At 59.0% G+C, this 19,152-nt stretch overlaps 1 protein-coding gene across 1 annotated transcript in view; it reads left to right on the forward strand.

Annotated features, from left to right (window-relative positions):
- The first annotated feature begins 8,131 nt into the window (after nt 1–8,131).
- The window catches only part of EML1 (EMAP like 1), a 177,195-nt gene continuing 166,174 nt past the window's right edge, over nt 8,132–19,152 (forward strand). Inside the window, exon 1 of the mRNA XM_036065379.2 lies at nt 8,132–8,289. Within this exon, the coding sequence (XP_035921272.1) occupies nt 8,262–8,289 (28 nt within the window). The 5' untranslated portion in view covers nt 8,132–8,261. The remainder of the gene's footprint in view (nt 8,290–19,152) is intronic.

A 19,152-nucleotide genomic window follows, 5' to 3' on the forward strand; every position in this document is an offset into this window, starting at 1 on the left:
TGCCTGGCCAAACCCACCTGTTGCTTGTCTCTGCTCAGCCCAGAAGTGGCCCCTTCCCACGGCCACTCAAAGGCCACTGTTTCCTCTTGTCTCCCTGGGCCCTCAGCCTCACATTTCTCCCAGGGACTGTCCTGCTGGGGCCCCTAGGCCCCACCCTCTGCAGCCTGTCTCTGAGGTTCACCAGCCCCCCTGCAGCCCTCCAAGAACCCCACAGCCGCCCCCACCCTACAAACTCCATGGCCCACACATACCTTAGGCTCCTCCCACTAGCCCCCCACACCAGCCCCCCAGTCTCCACCAGCTCCCCCTGCTCCATGCCCTGCTTCCTGCCATGGCTAGGCTTGGCGCCACAGGATAGAACTTCCTTCACTATCCATCTAAAAGGTCCACAGGCTACCAAACCTCAGCATTCCAGGGGCATGACCTGGCGTTGGGTCTGGAGGGGTCAGTTCCCATTGGAAACTTCAAATTTGCCTTTACCATCCTCTGACTTAGCAGATACCTATCCATTGCTGAGCCTGAGTCTTCACATCATTATTTCTTCAAATCCTCCTGAGTATGACCCATTTCACAGATGAGAAAGTCAAGGCCCCAGCACACAGCCAGGCCATGGCAGAGTCAAGACTCAAACCTGTAGCCCTTTGCACTCAGTGGCCTTCCACCAGCTCAGCAAGCCCTGTCACTGAAGGCCTGGGCTTGCCTCTGAGCACTTGAAATCCCGGCTGGAGGCCTGAGGTGAGTGGGAACAGCAGAGCCTGGCTCCCCCACCGCTGCTCTGCTGTCACTGTCTGTGGGTCAGTGCACCCATCCTGACATTCCTGAGCCACTTTCTCCCGTAAAAAGGGCTTTCTGGGAGTGAGCAGGTGGTTCTCAGGCCTGGCTGCATCGATGAGTCACTTGGGCCAGCTGGATCGGCCTATGGGGCGGGACCCCGAAACTTTTCTTAAGCCCCCTGGGGAGACTCCAATGTGCACAAGGATGGTGCCAACCCTTGGGACCCAAGCAAGATGGATGGGATTGAAACCAAGGCCCTGCAGCCAGGCTTCGTGGGATCAAATCCGACCTGCACTGTCACTGTTTATGTGGCTTGGGCCTCAGTTTCCCCATCTGTAAGGGAGGACGGATGATAGGAGATCCTAAGATTGATGGGAGAATTAAGAGCGTTCTGCACAGATCGTACTTAGCACGGAGCCTGTCGCGACAGTGCTGCAGACCCGCCAGCAGTAACTGTCACTGGCCTGAGCATCTTTATTGCTTGTTACCTCTACGGAAGGAAGGGCTTTCCTGGGAGGCCGGGCAGTGCAGTTCCCATAAGAACCACACGGTGGCGCCCCGGCGCAGCGCTCGGGTCGGCGCGGCCGCGGCAGGCCGAGGGGGCGGTGCCTCCCCATCCCGCGGGGACCGGAGGCCCGGAGGGGGCGGGGCCAGGCGCCGGTGGTCGGTCTGGAGCGCCCGCGGGCCACTCGGGTGAGGGTGGGCAGGGGGGCGTCGCCATCCCCGTGTCGCATGGTGGGGCCGCCGAGGCGCGGCGCGGCGTGGCAGCGCGTGGGGAGCTAGAGGGACAGCCACGCAGGCGGGCGTGCCGAGATCGCGACCTCTCCGGGCGCTGGGTTGGGTCTGGCGGTGGGACGCCGGCAGGTCGGGGGTGGGGGGCGGGGGGCTTTGGCCAGAAAAGCCCCGCGGTGGAGAAGCTCCCTGAGAGCCGGGCCGCTTCCTCCTGCCTGGGAGGGCTGGGGGTGCCACCTGACTCCTCGGGGCTGAGCTGCCCTAACACTTAACGTGCTCTTGGCTGAACTGAAGCCACCTCCAGTGCCCGCTGCACCAGGGTCCTGGAAGCTGGTGATGAGGGGTCCTCCCGGGGCTTGTGGCCAAGGTCGGGCTGGTGGTTGGACCCAGAGCCTTGGCCTACCTAGGCTGGGGGTGAGAAGCTTGGTGCAGCCGTGGGAGGCGGGAGGTTTTCTTCCTCTCTGCTCTGCAGGCTGGGACAGCAGGCTGGCTCCGGAGTCACCTAGTGGCGCTGCCGGGCCTCAGTGGCAGCCAGTGTGAGTGGGCAGGGGCCACAGTGAGCTGCCCCCCGGGCAGGTTCTGGACGGAGCTTGGCCCCTCCTGATTGTCTTGGCCAGTCAGGCATGGTCCAGAGTTTGGTAGGTCCAGCCCAGGTGGACCTCACAGACAGTATGGGTGTGTTTCCTGGCTGATCAGTGAGAGAGAGGTTGGCCACCAGGAGGGGACCTCAGGGCAGGGGCAAGAGGGGGCTCAAGCCAGTGGCTCTTCCCTCATTTCACCCCCTCTGCAAGGACGTTTGCTTTCCTCTGCCTCCTAAGCAGGCTTCCTGATGAGTGTGTGACCCAAAGGAGGTTCTCACCCCCCTGGGGTGGATGACTCCTAAATCCACATGTCTGCCCAGACCTCACCCTGGGCTCCAGACAGCCTTGGACATCTCTGCCTGGACGTCTAAATATAACGCGAGCTGGGGGGAGGGGGCAGACCCTGGGGGTATTTCTGGCAGGGGAGGGAGACTTACTGCCGGAGGGCCATTTCTCTGATTCAGGGCTGGGGTGGGCACACATGGGGTCAAGGCCCTTCCTTGGCTTGGAGCTTTAGAAACATTTGTTTCTCCCAGAACACAGCTTCCCCTGCACTTCCTCCTCGCTTGGGGAAACCACGGTCACCCTCCTGGTGTTGCCCACCTTAGGTAGTTCCTGCTGGTGGGCCGGACCCCGGGCCAGCCAGGCAGAGTCGTCACCACCAGCAGGAGGTAGCCAGGGGCAAGTGTGCCGGTCCCTTCGGCGGTATTCCAGAGCCCCAACCCGGCTGGCAACCCCCACCCTGCTGTGCCAAGCTCCCTAGCCTGCCCTGGAGGAGGCTCCATGGGCCTCAGGGCAGTGAGGCCAGGCAGGGGCAAGGGGGACACTGGGGCCTTCCGTGCAGGAGCCTGGCCTCCAGGTGGGGTGTGGAGGGTCCCAGGGTCAATGCTGGGCAGGTAAAGGCAAAGGACTAGACTCCCCTCCCTGTTCCCTCTCTTTGGGCCCAGCTCTTCTGCTGGTTTTGGCTTTTGGGGCCAGAGGGGACAGCAACTCTAGCAGGGCTCCTTTATCCCCTGCCCATGGGGAGAGCCCTTATCCGAGACCTTTGGGTGGCCCTGGGACCCTGGGTGAGGAGGAGCCCAAGATACCATGATGATGCTGATGATGCATCCAGCTCACCACTGAGCGTCCACTGCGGCCAGCCCGGAGCCCGCTGTGCTGTAACCCCGGCCCCAAAAGGTGGGGCCTCCCCCTCCCTGGGGGGCCTCAGCCCTGCTGTGAGCCCCAGAGCCTGAGGAGGAGGCCAGAGCATCCCTACCAGGTCCGTGTCCCCTGAGCCACCCCTACCCCTCACACACCCCAAATGATGGCGGCTCCTTGGCCCCCACCCAGAGGCGAGGGTATTGCCCGAAGGACCCAGGAGCGGCCCCCGCCCTCACACCCCAAGGTCACCTCGTGCGGCTGGACAGGGCTCTGAGCTTCTCTCCTGGCTGGGAGCGTGGAGGCTGGGCTGGACGGGGGCCCCTGGGTGCGGGAAAGCAGCCCCCAGAGCCGCACTGCACGTGTGTGTGTCTACTCGTGTCTCCGTATATCTCTGTGTTTCTGCGGCCTCCCTGTCACGGCGTATCTGTCTCTTCTGGGTGGGTCTCAGGGGCCATGCCTGCGTGTCTCAGGCTGCCTGTTCCCGGGGCGTGTGCGCTGTGACCTGAGCTGTAAGGAGGTGTCTGCTCTAACCTAAGGCAGCGGACAGACCCGGGAAGTGCCCTTGCGGCGCCGCGTGCACCCCCCTCCCTCCGATGTCCGGGAGGCGAGGGGGCCTGCCCGAGATCACACACCCAGGAGGCAGGGTCCACCCAGCGTGGACATACACTGTCCTTCCTCAAGTCATGGCCACCAAGGACCCAGGTGAGGCTCTGTGTTCAAAACTTTCCTGCCTCTCTTGTGGGGGGGACCCAAGGCCCAGGAAGACGGGGTCTCCAGCAGCGGGGAGTTACTGGTGCCCCCGGGACTAGCTGGTGTCCATGTGAATCTGGGGTGAGCAGGTGCGCGGGCGGGAAGCGGGCCTCCTCCCTGACCCCAGCGTGCTGCGGCGCCCCGCGCACCTTTGCTCAGGCCGGCCCTGACCCTCCTTTCCTCGGGCACCCTCCTTCCAGCAGCGGTGTGGGGGCAGTTGGGGGGCTGCTGCCCTCCCTTGAGACCTTGCCGTTGAGGCAGGGCCTGGAAGGGGCCTCGCTCAGAGCTGGCCCCACTGACGCCCAGTAAACGTGCACCCCTCTTGCCCTGTTCCCCTTGAAGCAAACCGCACCACTGCAGACTGCAGGCCCCACGAGGAGCCCGCCTGTCCCTCACACTGGCTCTCCGGCCACCGCCCTTCCCTCAGCGCCCCGAGCACTTTGCGGGCCCTTCTCCTCGGCCGCGCCTGAGCCGGCTCGCGCCTAGGCCGCTGGCTCACCCTCCAGGCCTCCGCCCGCCTGCCACTGCTCAGGGAGCCCCCCCGAGCTCCACACTCGCGCCGACCGCTCTGCCCTGCCTTCCCTGCCCCGTCCCCACAGGCGGCAGCCACTTGCTGGGGGCCCCCAGGGGCCGGCCGGCCCCGTGCCAGGCCTCCAGGGCCCAGGACGGGGACACAGACAGCTGGCGGGCAGCTCGGACATCCAGGGTGAGCTCGCAGGAGCCAGAGGACACGGGCACACGCACAGGGGGACACACACGCCCGCACGCGCACACACAGCTCACATGGGACCACGCACGTGCCCCGTGTTTACACTCCCCGCACACACTTACATGCTCACACTCACCCACACTCCCCTACACCCACATACGTGCTCCCACACACCTAGATGTGCACACACACATGCTCACTTGTACAGACCCACACCCACACGTGTGATAGGCTCTCACACATTCTCGCAGGTACACACTTCCCCACGCACCGACCCGCCCCCGTGCACACCGTGGCACCCACATGCATTGTCACGCACGTGTGCACCAGCGCACGCACACCCACGCACGTTTGCACACGCATGCCGTGGCCCGTAGCTGCTGCAGTGACCTCAGGAGCAGAGGAATCGAGTAGTTTTTTCCCCAACACATGTTCCCACAATAACAAAACAACAGGAAGGCGCTTGGGGTCAGGGACGGGAAGGGGAAGTGGCCTGCGCACAGGGAGTCGGGTAGCGGGGGACTCGGGAGGACACGCTGACGGCCGCGCGGTGGGGAGGCGGAGGGCCCCTCCCAGGCGTCCTGGCCCTGGTGCTCAGCCTCCCGCAGCCCCCCCCCCCCGACGTTCACGTTCGGATGAGAAGCCGAGGCTGGGGTGGGCTTGTCCCAGTCGCCAAGGAGGGCTGGCAGAGTGGCGTTGACCCAGGCCATCTGACCCTGTGTCCGTCCCGGCCCCGGTCCTGCGGTGCCCCCGGCAGTGGCCGAGCTGAGGGCCTCTTGTCTGGGACGCCAGGTGGCTCGGTGGGGCTCTTTCTGTGGCACCACTGTGTGTCCAGCACTGGGCACAGCCCTGTCCCCCTGCACGCCCCAAGGAGCGTTCCCCGTGTGCTTCTGTCGACCCAGCTCCTGCCAGGGAGCCCAGAGCAGGTGCTGCGGGAGATGAGGACCGAGCGTGGTCCCCTGGGACTGGGCGCGCCTCATGCCAGGGACCCTGTGGGGTTCTTCCCGCCCTCAGCCTGGCCCAGGGCCAAGCACATAGGAGGTGCTCCTAAATGCTCCACAGATGTGCAGAGAGAGGCCTGGAGAGGGGCCGGGACCTGCCCGAGGCCACACAGCGAGCGGGTCTGACCCCGCCCGCGCCTCCTGCTGCAGCTCCCGGGGAGAGGCGAGCGCTGAGTGCTGAGTGCTGAGTGCTGAGTGCAGGGCTTCGCAGGTGGGCTGCAGTGCCCCTTCCTGGTCCCGCACCTCCCTGGGGATGTAGCTGTCACTTGCGGAGAATGGCCACACTGTTGCCGTGCTTTATATCATTTAATCCTCAAAACCCAGCAGGTGAGACCCCGCCCCCCGTGCAGGTGGGGAAGCCCTCCGGAGCCTCTCCTCTCCCTGCTGACCTGCCTCCGGTCCTTCCGCCCAAGGCCCAGGGCCGCTGGGTTTCCACTCACTCCCAGAGAGTTGCCCCGAATTGAGTTAGGCGGTGGGAGGGGAGGAGGGGAATGCCTCAGGTGGAGGGGGTGGGGGCTGTGGGGTTCCAGAGACAGTTCCAGCCTTGCTTTGTCTTTTTAATTTTTTTTTTTTCTTTTTCTTTTCTCACTTAAAAATCTCAGGAGGGACCCAGGACGACCGACAGTCCTGGTTTGCCTATGATTGAGGGTTCCCAGGATGCAGGCAGGACTCTTGGGGCTGAAACAGGGCAAGGCCCATGGAAACCAGGACAAGTTGGTCACCCTAGAGGGGCCCCAAAGGCATTAAACTAACCCCACCTGATGCTTGAACTCCCTCCACTGTGTTCTCATGTAGTGGCTGTCCAGCCCTGCTTACATACCTCCAGTGATAGTGAGCTCATTATCATACAGCAAGAGCCAACCAAGAGGTGGACAAAACCAGGGCCAGGCACAGACCACAGTGAGGGCAGGCTGTGGAGCCGAACGCAAGGGCCCCTGGCCCACCTTCAGGGACAGTCAGACAAGGCTTCACAGAGGAGGAGAAGGGGGAGGAGGACAGGGAATTCCTGACCAAGGGAGCAGCACAGGCATAGGCCAGGAGGCCTGGAACCACCTTACAGGGACTGACTTCCTTTGCTGCTATCTCTCACAGCTGGTGTGACTCTGCAGCTCTCCCCCACCCCATCTCCAAAAGGCAGTTCCTTTGAAACACTGTGGCCTGGGCCCTCCAGGTGTCGGAGCTGGGAAAGGCCTCAGTGCCTTGCGAGAGCTGCTGGATGCCTCCGATGATGCTGTTCTACCCCCTCTCATTTTTCTGAGGCTCATGGACCCTTGAGCACCAGCATCTGCCCCCTCTTCCAAGAAGCCTCCCCTGACTTCCCTAGCCTTGATCCCTTCCCTCCACAAGTATCAACCTCCTCTCTTTTGGATGATCATAACCTCCAGCCCCTGCCAGGGACGCCTGGCACTCTCCAGTCAAGGTTTCCCAATTCTTATCTATGCACCTGCTCATCTCTTTTCCTGAAATGCCCTCTCTTTCGCTGAAAAAACTTTCAGATTCTTCAAAGACATGACTCAAATGCTGGCTCTTCCTGGAAGCCCTCCTGTATCTTTCTATTTGGGGTTGATTACCAGCTTCTCTCCTCTTTAAGCCACTTCACTCCTTCTGCGCCCTGCATGCAGAACCAGGTAGACCTTGAGCCCTGGGGGGCCCAGTGATGCCCAGCCCAAGGGTGATGCCTCTGGGAGCGGAGCTCAGAGCCCTCCACTTGCCTCATTGCCCTAGTCTCTGGCCCAGGCCCTCCAACCGAGGAGAAGGACTGGGTTACCTCTTAGGCAAGCACACAGCAGGTACATACTAAGTGCTTGTTGAGATGTGTCCTCCCAACCAATATTTCCTACATCCCCACTCTGTGCCCGACACTGGGTCCTGTGGCTCCCCCAGGGAGTCCCCCTCCATCCCCCCACAGCACCCAGTTGGCACCCAGGAGGTGCCCAGAAGTGGCTGCTCTTGGACTGACAAACAAAGGCAAGGGCCACGCCTTCCTGTAGCCTTGGAGACAGACAGTCGGGCTCCAGAGTCCGGCTCTGGTCACTCCCCTCGCTGGCCGGGTGGCCTTGGGTGGGTCGCGGCTGCTCCGGAGAGCCGAGTGAGAGGACCCGCGTGGCAGCACCAGGCACGGGCTCAGGGGGTGGCATCACTCCGTCTTTTCCTCCAATGCCCATAAAAGCCCCTCACTGGCTGAGTGGAACCCTTCCCAGGGAGAGAGGCTCAGGCCCTCTGGGGTCTCCAGGGCTGGGGCTGGGGTCTTGGGGACTGACCAAGCACCCAGGGGTGCAGCAGTTTCTCAGGCAACATTCCGAGGCTGCCCGGGAGAGGCCCAGGGCAGGGGAGGGCAGTGCCCAGATTTATCCACCAATCGGGCGGGATCCTGGCTCGGGAGCACGTTCTTATCTGCCCAGCCCAGAATGGGGAGGGGGGGCCGCCGGGCCGGCTCGGGCGGGACACTGCCTGGGGACTGGACACGGAGCAGGCCCGGCAGCCCCAAGCCCCACCAGGTGGGTGACAGCCACTGACGGCTCTGAGCGTCCCTGCAGCCTGGTGGCCGGCCGGCCGCCCATCTCCTGCACCATGTCGGACGGCGAGGGCCCCTCGGCCGGTGAGTGGCAGTGCTATATTTACCCACCACAGCTCCAGGTGCAGAGCCAAGGCCGCTGTCACCGAGGGCACCAGGCGCCCCCACCCCAGGCTGCAGGCAGCTGTGGGGCTGGACCCCCTTCCTCCTAGCCTGATGCCTGGAGTGGGGGGGGTAGGGGGGCTGTGCTCCTGGCAGGGGAACTGGCCTTTCAGAGCTGAGTTCTGCTGCACCCGCGGTCTCCCCGGTGGGCCTAGAGCAGGAAGCCGTGCCCGTGGCCATCTGGGGAGTCCGGAGCTGACCCACAGCGCCGCGGGCGCTGGGCTGTGGGCGCGGGGTGCCACGGGCCCCTGGAACTGCATGCAAACCAGTGTGTGTGAACATGTATCTGGGTGGGGGCAGCCTCCAGCTTCCATCTGATTCCCTGACGATCTGAGACCTCTGGGAAGTTCTGAGCCCCTGGTCCACCTGCACAAGGCAGGCCCTCCAGGAGTCCCCAAATCCTCTAGGTTGGAAATGGCCCGGGACACAAAGGCAGAGGGGCGCTCAGATACTGGGGTCTGCGCACATACCCTCTGCCCTCCCCAGGGGACTGGCTCCCCTGTGCGGCTGCCTGACCACCCTCGGCTCCTTCCGGCTGAAAGAAGGCTCTGAGGTGGACATCCCTCTAGCCGGCCGTGGGTGGGACCAGGGCTGCCCACAGCCTCCTCCAGGCTGCCCGGGTTCAAATCCCAATTCTTTCACTTCTAGGTTGGGTGACCGACCTAGGGCAAGGAACTTCACTGCTCTGAAGCTCAGTATCCCCAAGTGAAAAAAGAGACAGTGCTAACAGTCCCCCCACCCCGGGGTGGTTGTGAAGATGGAGTGTGATAACGTGTGACCGCCCATCTATCGGGGCCTGGCATGCAGTGAGCATTCAGTGATGGCCTCGAGGAAGCAGCAGGTGGAGGGTCCTGGGCAGGATTCTCTGCCTGCCGGTCTGGCCCCTCCAGCTGCGCCTTCTTGCCTAAGCCACTGCATGTCGGTGGTCCCTGGAGTCCTTATCTGTCCCGCAGCGCCGTGGAGCATCCTGGGCGTGTCAGGCTGGCCTGGGGTTCCTGGGAGGGTTGTGACTGACAGCAGTGTGGCACCCCGGGGTGGTGTCTGGTGGACAGTCCTGGCACCTGGGCCTGGCCAAGTGAAGAGTGTGCGTGTGTGTGTGTGTGTGTGTGTGTGTTGGGGAGGGGGACACCGACAAAACTGGCCTGACCTCACCCTCTTCCCCCAAGCGTTAGTGGTGCCAGGAATTGTCTGCCGAGGAGCCAGTATGGGGGGGGGTGCAGCAGACAGGCCCTTTCTGGCTGGCTCTGCCCACACCTGACACGAACCCGGAATAGCTCTCTCCCTCCACCAGGGACACGGCCCTGCTTTTAGCAGCTTGTAAAACCACCCGCACAGAGCTGGGTATTTCAGGAAGGCCAGAACAATATTTAGCCCGCCGGGGCGATGGAATGGGCGCTGAGCGTGTGCGTGTGCATGTGTGTGTGGGAGGCTGGGAGGAGACACGGCCTTTACTGCCCCTTCACGGTGTAGGAGAGGGTCAGCTGGGCTGGGGGCCGGCGGGCACAGTCGTGGCTCTGCCCACCCTGGCTGGGCGGGTCGCCCTGGGCGAGCCTGGGACTTGGCTTCCTGCCTGTAGAGTGCCAGCTCTGCTGTGCTGGACTTGCTGGGGAGTCTGGCTGGCCGGAGTAGAGGCAACACCTGGGTGCAGTGGTGTATGCGTGTTTATATGGGGGGGTCTCTTAGAGTGTGTTGTCTGAAGGTCAAGACTTTCTAGGATTCCAGCCCCACGGGCAGTGATTGGGTCCAGGAGGCTGCTGTGAAATATTTTTACCTCTTTTCAGAAACCAATCCCTGGGCCTGTGTCTATAGCAGGAAAGTTCTCAGCTCCCCAGCCACGACCTGTGTGACCGAGGGCAGGTTACTGAAGGTCCCTGTGCCTCAGTTTCCTCATCTGTTAAATGGGGACAATAATAGGATATTAGCTCCTCAAGTGCCAATGAAGAGTAAAGCCTATAACATATAGAGTAAAGCGGGAAGCATATAACCCGCTTAAAATAACGCCAGGCTTACTGTTAGCAGGTGTAACTGTTATTACTGCTCAACCAGTAAGTGAGCTGCAGCCAAAGAGGAAAACGAAGGGGACAGATTATGTGCTGGGTCTTGTCCTGGCCACTTTGGAGATGTTGTTTGATCCCTAGAGGGGATGCATGAACTCCACTGCACAGCTAGGGAAACTGAGGCTCAGAGAAGCAAACAGACTGGCCCCAGTTCGCCCCACTGGTAAATGGTAGAGTCAGGATTCGAACCCAGCTCCCCAGACCCAGACTCAGGGCCGCATCCAGGAAATCCCACCCTGCTTGCCCCTCGCTCAGGACGGGGCTGGGGGGGTCTTGCAGGCCCTCGCGGCTCGCATCTGAAAAGCAGCCCTTCTCATTTCGGACAGAGCTAGCTCAGCATTGTCTCCAATAATTTGGAGCCCGTACCAAAACTGTGGTACCTGGTTAAGGTGTCAGGAAAACTGTGCTGAGCAGAGCAGAGCGGCACGCGGTCGGCTCCAGGACTTGTGGCCCTGTGCCTGGACAGGGGAGCCTGGAGGCTAAGGTTACCGGAGTCCACGTTGTATTTATAGCAGGAAGCTGCCTGCAGCGGGAACTGCCAGCCCGCACACCCGGTCGGGCGAAGGGGCTTCCCTTACAGCTGGCTGGATTCTAGGCCTGGCTCGGCCCCCGAGTGAAGCACAGCACGGGACGGGCCCCTTTCCCACGGAGACTCAGTTCCCCCGTCTGTAAAATGGGGCCCTACCGTGTCCCTCGCTGGGTCTGGAGACAGTGTCTCTAAGGGCTGCCGGGGCCTGGACGGAGGGGCCGGAAGGTGCTGGCTCCACGCATCCTGGGTCTGCTGAGTGTCTCTTCCTGCCTTTGACCTCGTGGTCGGCCCCCTCCCCTCCCGGCAGAACTCTGCAGGAAGAGAATCCAGCCTCCGTGCTGTCGGTCCCCACGTGTTTGGGAGAGTTTCCAGCAAAGCAGTTTTTCAATTCCAAGCACCAAAGAATAGGCCGTTGTTATTCTCAGCAGAGCAAGGAATGCAAGTCCCTCAGAGCGTGGGGGTTCGAATCTCCGCTCTACCGCCCCCTGGCTCTGTGGCCTTGGGTGAGTCGCTCAGCCTCTCTGAGCCTCAGGGGTGGGTTTCCGTTTGCCCTGCTTTGGAGGGTGTGGTGAGGGCGGGCACCCCTAACGTGATGAGGGTTCAGCCAACAGAGTGACTCTCTTTGTCCTCCTGAGTAAACTCCCACGGAGGCCGTGGCCCCTGGGGACCCCAGCCTCCCTTTGTTCGTTCAGTGGGCAGTGGACAGGCTTTGCTACTGCCCGTTCCCCTGTCTTTATCACCTCCCTCAGCTCTGCAGCTCCTGGAGCTGTTCCGAGCGATTCAGCTGGGATCCAACAGCTTCTGGGGTCCCCCAAAGGCTCCCCAAGTATCTCTCTTTGCCTGGATACAAGGTTTTTTTTTTTCCCAAGGGTGGAGGGCCTGACATTGGAGTGGGCCACCCCCATATCCCACTCAATTCCTCCTGGCATCCCCAGAGCCCAGAGAGAGCCCCACTTCCTTCTCCCTCCTTGTCCTGGCCTGGGTTTGATTCGCCTTCATGTTTACCAACTGACCTCAGGGCCTGCGCCCGTGTCAATGAGGAGATGAAAGCAAAACATTTTAATTATTTAGGGCTTGCTCTTGGAGAGGAAGTGTCTTCCCCTAGGAGAGGCAGGCTTGCTCCCTGGGCCTTGTCATCTCTCTAGGTTGTTCCCCCTCCAGTTGATGAGGGCTTCCCCCTTTCTAGATGGGTAAGTGGGTTCAGGTTTCATCTCTTGGGCAATAGGGAGCCAGTGAGAACTCTAGCCAGGGGGTACCTGCATTGCTTCCATGTGTGGGGGGCAGGGACTAGAGAATCTGGAGGCCAAGAGGCCCAGAGGAGGCTGACAGGATGGTCCTGAGGAGAAGGATGAGGCTGACTCAGGAGGGGAGGGACAGGGGAGTAGGGGGGTTAAGCAACTGCTGAATGTGGGGGCAGGGAGGCTGCGTCCCCGGGCTGCCTCCCCCATCAGGGGTGTCCAGAGGACAGATGCTCATCTCCAAGGGACTGGGGCTGACCCGGCAAAGTCCCAGAGTTGGTCTGTAAAAACACACGGGAGTGGATGGAGGATGGTGTCCAAAGTCAGGCAGACCCGGCCCCTGCCGTGGACACTGTGGACGCAGGCAGGCTCTCCTCTCTCCCCCTCGCTCGCCTCATCTGTAAGTGCAGGTGACACCACAACCCCAGGGACTGTCATGGGGGCTCCGTGAGACGTTGCCTTAAAATTCTTTACAGGGGCGCCTGGGTGGCTCAGTTGGTTAAGCGACTGCCTTCGGCTCAGGTCATGATCCTGGAGTCCCCGGGATCGAGTCCCGCATCGGGCTCCCTGCTCAGCAGGGAGTCTGCTTCTCCCTCTGACCCTCCTCCTTCTCATGCTCTCTGTCTCTCATTCTCTCTCTCGCAAATAAATAAAATCTTAAAAAAAAAAAAATTCTTTACAAACCGTGAGGCCTGGGGGAGGAATGGAGGGCAGCCGATGGTGCTCAGGAGTGAACCTGAAAACTCTCGCCGTAGATGTGCCAGGCACCTGCTCCTGACGGCAGAAGGGCTCAACCTGAGCAGCATCACATGACCTGGCTGAGAGCAGGGGGCTGGGGGGCAGACACAGGACCCAGAAGGCCCCCTAGTCCTGCCCCTCACAGCTCCCTCCTGTCATAGGTCAGTGCCATGTCCGCACTCCCAAATTGTGGAATCCCTGCATTATGGAGGGGGAGACTGAGGCCCAAGGGAAAGAAAGACTGGCTCGGGGTCACCCAACCGGGGAATGATAAACGGGGACTCAGGCTTGATTCCCAAACATGAGCCCATTCCCTCTGGCACCTTTGTTCCTTCTTCCTGCCTTCTCTCCTCCTGCCCAAAGCCAGCCCATCATCTGGCGTCCATGGGGCTCTGCTTCCTCCAGGACCCCTCCCTTGATTCTGCGGTTCCTAGGAGACCCTGTCCCCTTGGAGCGCCCACCCCCCAACCATCTGGTTGAGTGCTGCCCACCTGGACACCTCTGTCCAGCTCACAGGATGTTGGATGGCAGGGAAGATGGTTGGGTGGGGTTCATTGCTGGGTGACCCGCAACAAGCCTCCTTTCATTTTTGGCCTCGGGGACGTTATTTGTTGGCATCCACCCTCATAGAATCCTACAGGCGAGCACATGGCTCTGCACACATGTCCTGTGTTCCAACATCAGGTGGGACTCGGGCCCCTGCTCTGCGCCCGCCCTCATTACAGCCCTGGGCATCTCCGAGCAGCAAGTGAACGCGCTTTCACGCCACGTGGCTCAGGTCCCTGCTCCGGTGTCTGAAGTGCCCTTGGGATGGGTCTTAACACGACAACAAATACTGGTTAGAAGCTGTTGGGAATTCAACTGGGAAACGAAAGTTACCCATTTCTGTTCTTTTAAGGGATTGGGTTCATTCTAATTGAGCATTCTTGAGAAAGCAAGGTAGATTTTTTTTTTTAATTTTTATTATATCTTTAAATGAAGCTGCTGGTGTTTGCGACCACTTCCTGTATTTTCTTGAATCTATGTAGTCAAAATAAAAGACAGAAACTGGTGGCTGAGGGGCGTCTGGGTGGCTCAGTCGGTTAAGCGTCGACTCTTGATTTTGGCTCAGGTCATGATCTTGCGGTTGTGGAATCGAGCCCCGTGTCGGGCTCTGTGCTCAGTTTTGGAGTGTGCTTCAGAATCTCTCTCCCTCTCCCCCTCCCCCATGTGTTCCCTCTCTTAAATAAATAAATAAAATCTTAAAAAAAAATAAAAGAAACTGGTGGCTGAGATGAGTCAGAGATACCCATTGTCATCCACAACTGCTGATTTCAAATCTTTGCATTCATCAACACAGACCCTTTGTTTTTTACTGATAATAGCACCCAGGATGGGCTCAGTATGCGCTGGAAAAAAAAAAAAACCAAGTAAATCCCAGCGGCTTAAAGCAACAAAGGTATATTTCCCGCTCATGCAAAGTCCTTTGCCGACCTGGGTAACTCTCAGGGCGGGTTACCTAGGCGGTGGCTCAGCCTGATGCCTCCATATGGACCCACGCTTCCCCGGGTATGAGGCTGGCAGAGAGACAGAGACACCGCACTGACAATTAAACCCTCCCGTGCCCAAGTGGCCCATCCTGCCACTACAATCATTTCATTGGCTCAAGTGAGTCACATGGCCACACCTAATGGCCAGAAGGCGGAGTACAGCCCTCCGTTTGTGAATGGCAGTCATATCTGCCCCCCCCGTTGACTTTTGTCCCCAATTGACTTAAAAAAAAAAAAGTAATCCATTTTAATTATGAAATGTTGGGAGCGTATCGTCTGAGCTGCAGTCTGTAAGCATCTGAAATGCAGATTATGAATCGTTCCAACATGCAAGTCACAAAGCAAGGGACAAGATTTTTCAAAACGTGTTCTTTCCCACAGATTTGAATTTGCATTTAAAAGCACAAACATCAGTGTCTGAGAGATTGGGTCACCACACCAGCAAGGAAAAGCATAACCAAGAGAAACATGAGCCGTTAATTGCCGCGAAGCTCTGTTGATTTATTATTTGCTCACGCACTGAAGAGGGTGCTGGGCTGGAGAGCTCCGGAGCCTGTTCAATCAACGCAGTCAGCGGATGAAGAAATAGGGTCTGAGTTTAGAAGGAAATGATGGTAGAAATATATTGGAAGGTGAATTATGAGTCTGTGCGGCGTCTCTCTGAGGCAGGCACTATTTCCTTGATCCCACGACACCACCACCACGTAGAGTCTCGCGGTCAGTTTGAGTAATAGTAGCATCTAATGAAACGAGCTTAACCGGAGGGCTGTGGCCATGAAAGCCGCATGTCGTTTTGTATGATGAGATAAGACCTGGTTTAAAAATAATGTTTGCCAAATAATGCAATATATGTTAAGAAAGAAAAAAAGAAGAAGAAGAATGTAGCAGGAGGGGAAGAATGAAGGGGGGGAAATCGGAGGGGGAGAAGAACCATGAGAGACGATGGACTCTGAAAAACAAACTGGGGGTTCTAGAGGGGAGGGGGTTGGGAGGATGGGTTAGCCTGGTGATGGGTATTGAGGAGGGCACGTTCTGCATGGAGCACTGGGTGTTATGCACAAACAATGAATCATGGAACACTATATCTAAAACTAATGATGTAATGTATGGGGATTAACATAACAATAAAAAAAAATTAAATAAAAAAAAAAATAATAATGTTTGCAAAGACTAGAGGTTGTCTTGAAGCCTTTCCGTAAGGGTCGATGACGTCACCTGAATGGCTGGAAATAAAGCTGGAATTTAATACATTAATATTATTAATTAAATAAAATATTAAGTAAAAATTTCATTAATTAAAATAAATTAAATATTAATTAAATTAATAAAGCTGGGATAGTAGGACTCCCTGCTGGGGATCAGACGCCCCTGCAGCCCCGGGGGCGCCCCGGTTCCAACCTCTAAGCCAGACTGTTTAGAGAACTCTCGTCCTAGTTTAAACACATCTTCTAGGGTTCCTGCCTGATTTATTTTGGGTGGAAAAAAGTGTCCAAGCATGGTGCAGTTGCAGAAAACACTCTCCCTGCTGCTCCTCTCTGGAGGGGTCTCAGTGGACCACCTGATTCGGTGGTGCTCATTGGGCACGTCCCGTGTGTGCGGCACCAGCTTGCATTCCCCCCAGGGGTGCACGAGGGTTCCCCTTCCTCCGCATCCTCACCAACGCTGGTCGTTACCTGTTTAATTCCAGCCATCCTAGCGGGTGGGAGGGTATCTCACTGTGGTTTTGATCGGCCTTTCTCTAGTGACTAGTGGTGTTGAATGTCTTTTCCTGTGCTCCTTGGCATCACCCCCTTGGCTCTGAGACCGTAAGCCTCAATGTCCTCATCTGTAAAATGGGGACAGGGACAGTGCCTGCCTCCCAGGCTGTGGTGAGGATTCAGGGAGATAATTGCAGGGTCTTGGCCCAGAGCAGCTGCCCAGCAAATGTTTCCTGCTCGAAGCTGTGGTCTGGGCTTACAGTGCCTCCTCTGAAGGCTGGTGGGAGGGAGGGAGTCGAAGAAAGTAGGAAAGTTGACAGTTTCTGCAAGTTGCCAACCCATTTAGGAAAGGGACAAACCTCATCAGAGAAGGTGCTGACTGACACTGGCCCAGCCCTGGTGATTTCTTCCCTAAGTGCTGGGCTGGGCCGGCCAAGGGAGCCGGCCGCGTCGGCACAACCCAGACGAGGCAGGTGTCCAGACCACACGCTCAGGGAAGATAAGCCGGGCCCGTCATTGGGGTTTCCGATGAGGGACACCTGCATGTTTTTCTTATCTTAAGTCATTTGGCCTCTTCCCCTGGACTTCTCTCGAGGCTGGTCACGTTGCCCTTCCTGGACTTGCAAGCTTCCGTCTGTCCATGGAGAGCTCTGGAAATCGGCCAGGAGCATCCTCCTGTGAGCTCGGGCAGGAGCCTGGAGCCTGGCAGAGGTGCCGATGGTCAAGCTGATTGTGTAGCTGTAACCAGAGCCGGGAGCTGGGCGGGGGGTGAGGGAAAGCCAATCCACCTCCAGATAGTAAGCTCATTAGGCTGCCCCAGAGGGAACAATTCATGTTCTGTTCTGGAGCCCAGTGGGAGAAAGGCAGAGTTCACCCCTGTGGCCCTGGATGTTCAGTTGGGTCTATAATCTGGGAACGGTGGGTCATACCCCAAGGGGACTCCAGGCTCTGGGGCTAGGTGTGGATGCTGCCACTGTGCCCATAGCCACTCGGGGCAGCAGGTGAGAAGCAGGGGCGGGAGTGTGGCTGGGGAATCAGTGAGATGGCATTGGCATTCGAGCTCTGCTACCCAGTGCTGTGTGACCTTTGCAAGCCACAGAACCTCTCTGGGCCTTTGTTGGCTCGTGTGTAAAATGAAACCGATGATACCTTATAGGGTAGCTGCCAAGCACGAATGGAATAGTGCTCATGGTCAAGGATAGGGTCGGGGGATTCTAGAGATAGAGGTGGAGGTCCGTGTCTATGCACCTGCCTCCGTGGGAAAGGTGGCGGGAGGGAGGTGGGATAGGGCTTCAGGCAAAGTGTAGCTTTATTTTGTTCGACGTCTGTACACTCGAGTGTCAGCCCAGTGAGGGAGGAGACCACGCCTTTCCTGTTGCCTCTACTTCTGTGGGGGTTGCGGGTCACCCGGTGGTACCCCGAGGGAGCTCTGCAGTGTAGACCGCACTGCAGGGCCTGAAGCAAGAGGAAGTTTGTGCCCAGCCCCAGGACGTCGGGCAGTGTCCACCGCCAAGGGCCTGGCTGTTCCCCCCCGGCCCTCCCCTCCGGCTCCTGCCCAGTCTCCTGGGGGTCCTGTAACAAATAGCCATGAACTTGGTGGCGTGAAACAACAGAAATGAATTTTTTCACAGTTCGGGAGGCCCAAGGTCTGCAATTAGACACACTGGGCCGAAGTCCAGGTGTCAGGAGGGCCATGCTGCCACTGGGGGAGAATCCGTCCCTGGCCTCTGCCAGCTTCTGGAGGTGCTCCTTGACCGGGGGCCGTATCCCTCTGTCCCTGCCTCCGGGGCCTCCTTGTCCCCCTTCTGTGCATCGGATCTCTGCTGCTCTCTCCTAAGTACGCCCCCCGCAGCATTTAGGACCATCTGGATAATCCAGGAGAGTCCGCCCACCTCAGGATCCTTAATTTAATTACATCTACAAAGACCCTTTCCCCATATATGGTAACATTCCAAGGACCTAGTGAGTGGAGCTAGGCGCCTTCAGCCTACTTACCGCAGGCACCAACACAGGATCCCCGAGAAGCTTGTGGTCTCCCAGGGCTCTGGCTGGGGGCCCAGGGAAGCAGCCCGAGGGGCTCAGATCCCCCAAGGGAAAGGCTTTGCGCTCAAGGGAGCACCTCACACCTTCCTGGCCTCTGAGCCCCGCTCTTCTCCCTCCCTCCTGAACCGTCTTTGGCTGTCGGACCAAAGTTGCCCAGTGCCAAGGGCAACTGTCTCCCCTTCGTTTCCCGACCCCAGTGAAGAAAGTGATTTATGGCCTGGAGTAAACAGGGTTGGTGGGAGAGGGAGTACAGTGGGGCCTGACTGCAGGAAGAATCAGCTGCTACCTTCCAAAAAGACACGTTAAAAAAAAATACACTCTTTAAAACAGTAGTTTTTTCTAAAATAGAGAAGCCTGAAGAAGAAAATAAACCCTAAAATATGCGGATGATGGAAGACATACTCAGGGAAGCTGAGAGCCCGGCTTGGACTCCCCGCTTGACCACATGTGGGGGGGAGTGCCGCACAGGCTGAGCCTCAGTTTCCCTGTTTGGAACTCGAGGCCCACCTCGGGATGGCGGCGAGCAGGAAGCGGTGAAGGTGGCTTGGTAGGCAAACACGTGGAGGGGGTCCCGCCTGCAAAGACAGTGTGAGGCCTCCTCCCCCAGGGAGACGCCCCCACCGCCTGCCTTCCCCGCAGGGTGCCTCTCCGCTCAGCCCTGTGGCCTGGGGTCCCTGATGCTTCAGCGGGTGGGACTCCTCGGGGACTTTTCTCCACCGGAACGTAGTCTAAGCGCCTCGGCCCGGGACCCACTGCCTGTGTGGGAGCTCTGCCAGCCGCCCACCCCTCACACCCCAGGCGCGGCCAGGAGACAGAACTCTGTACTTTCTGGGCCATTTCTCTCCGTTTGGTTCCTCCTCCGGGAACACCTCCTCATCCTTAGCAAAGCCCCCCTTCCCTCCCTGCCAGGGGCCCCTCACCAGATTGGGACCGTTGTGAGGGCGGCATCCTCAT

The sequence above is a fragment of the Halichoerus grypus genome, chromosome 8 (genome assembly GCF_964656455.1).
Source record: "Halichoerus grypus chromosome 8, mHalGry1.hap1.1, whole genome shotgun sequence".
Classification (NCBI taxonomy): Eukaryota; Metazoa; Chordata; class Mammalia; order Carnivora; family Phocidae; genus Halichoerus; species Halichoerus grypus.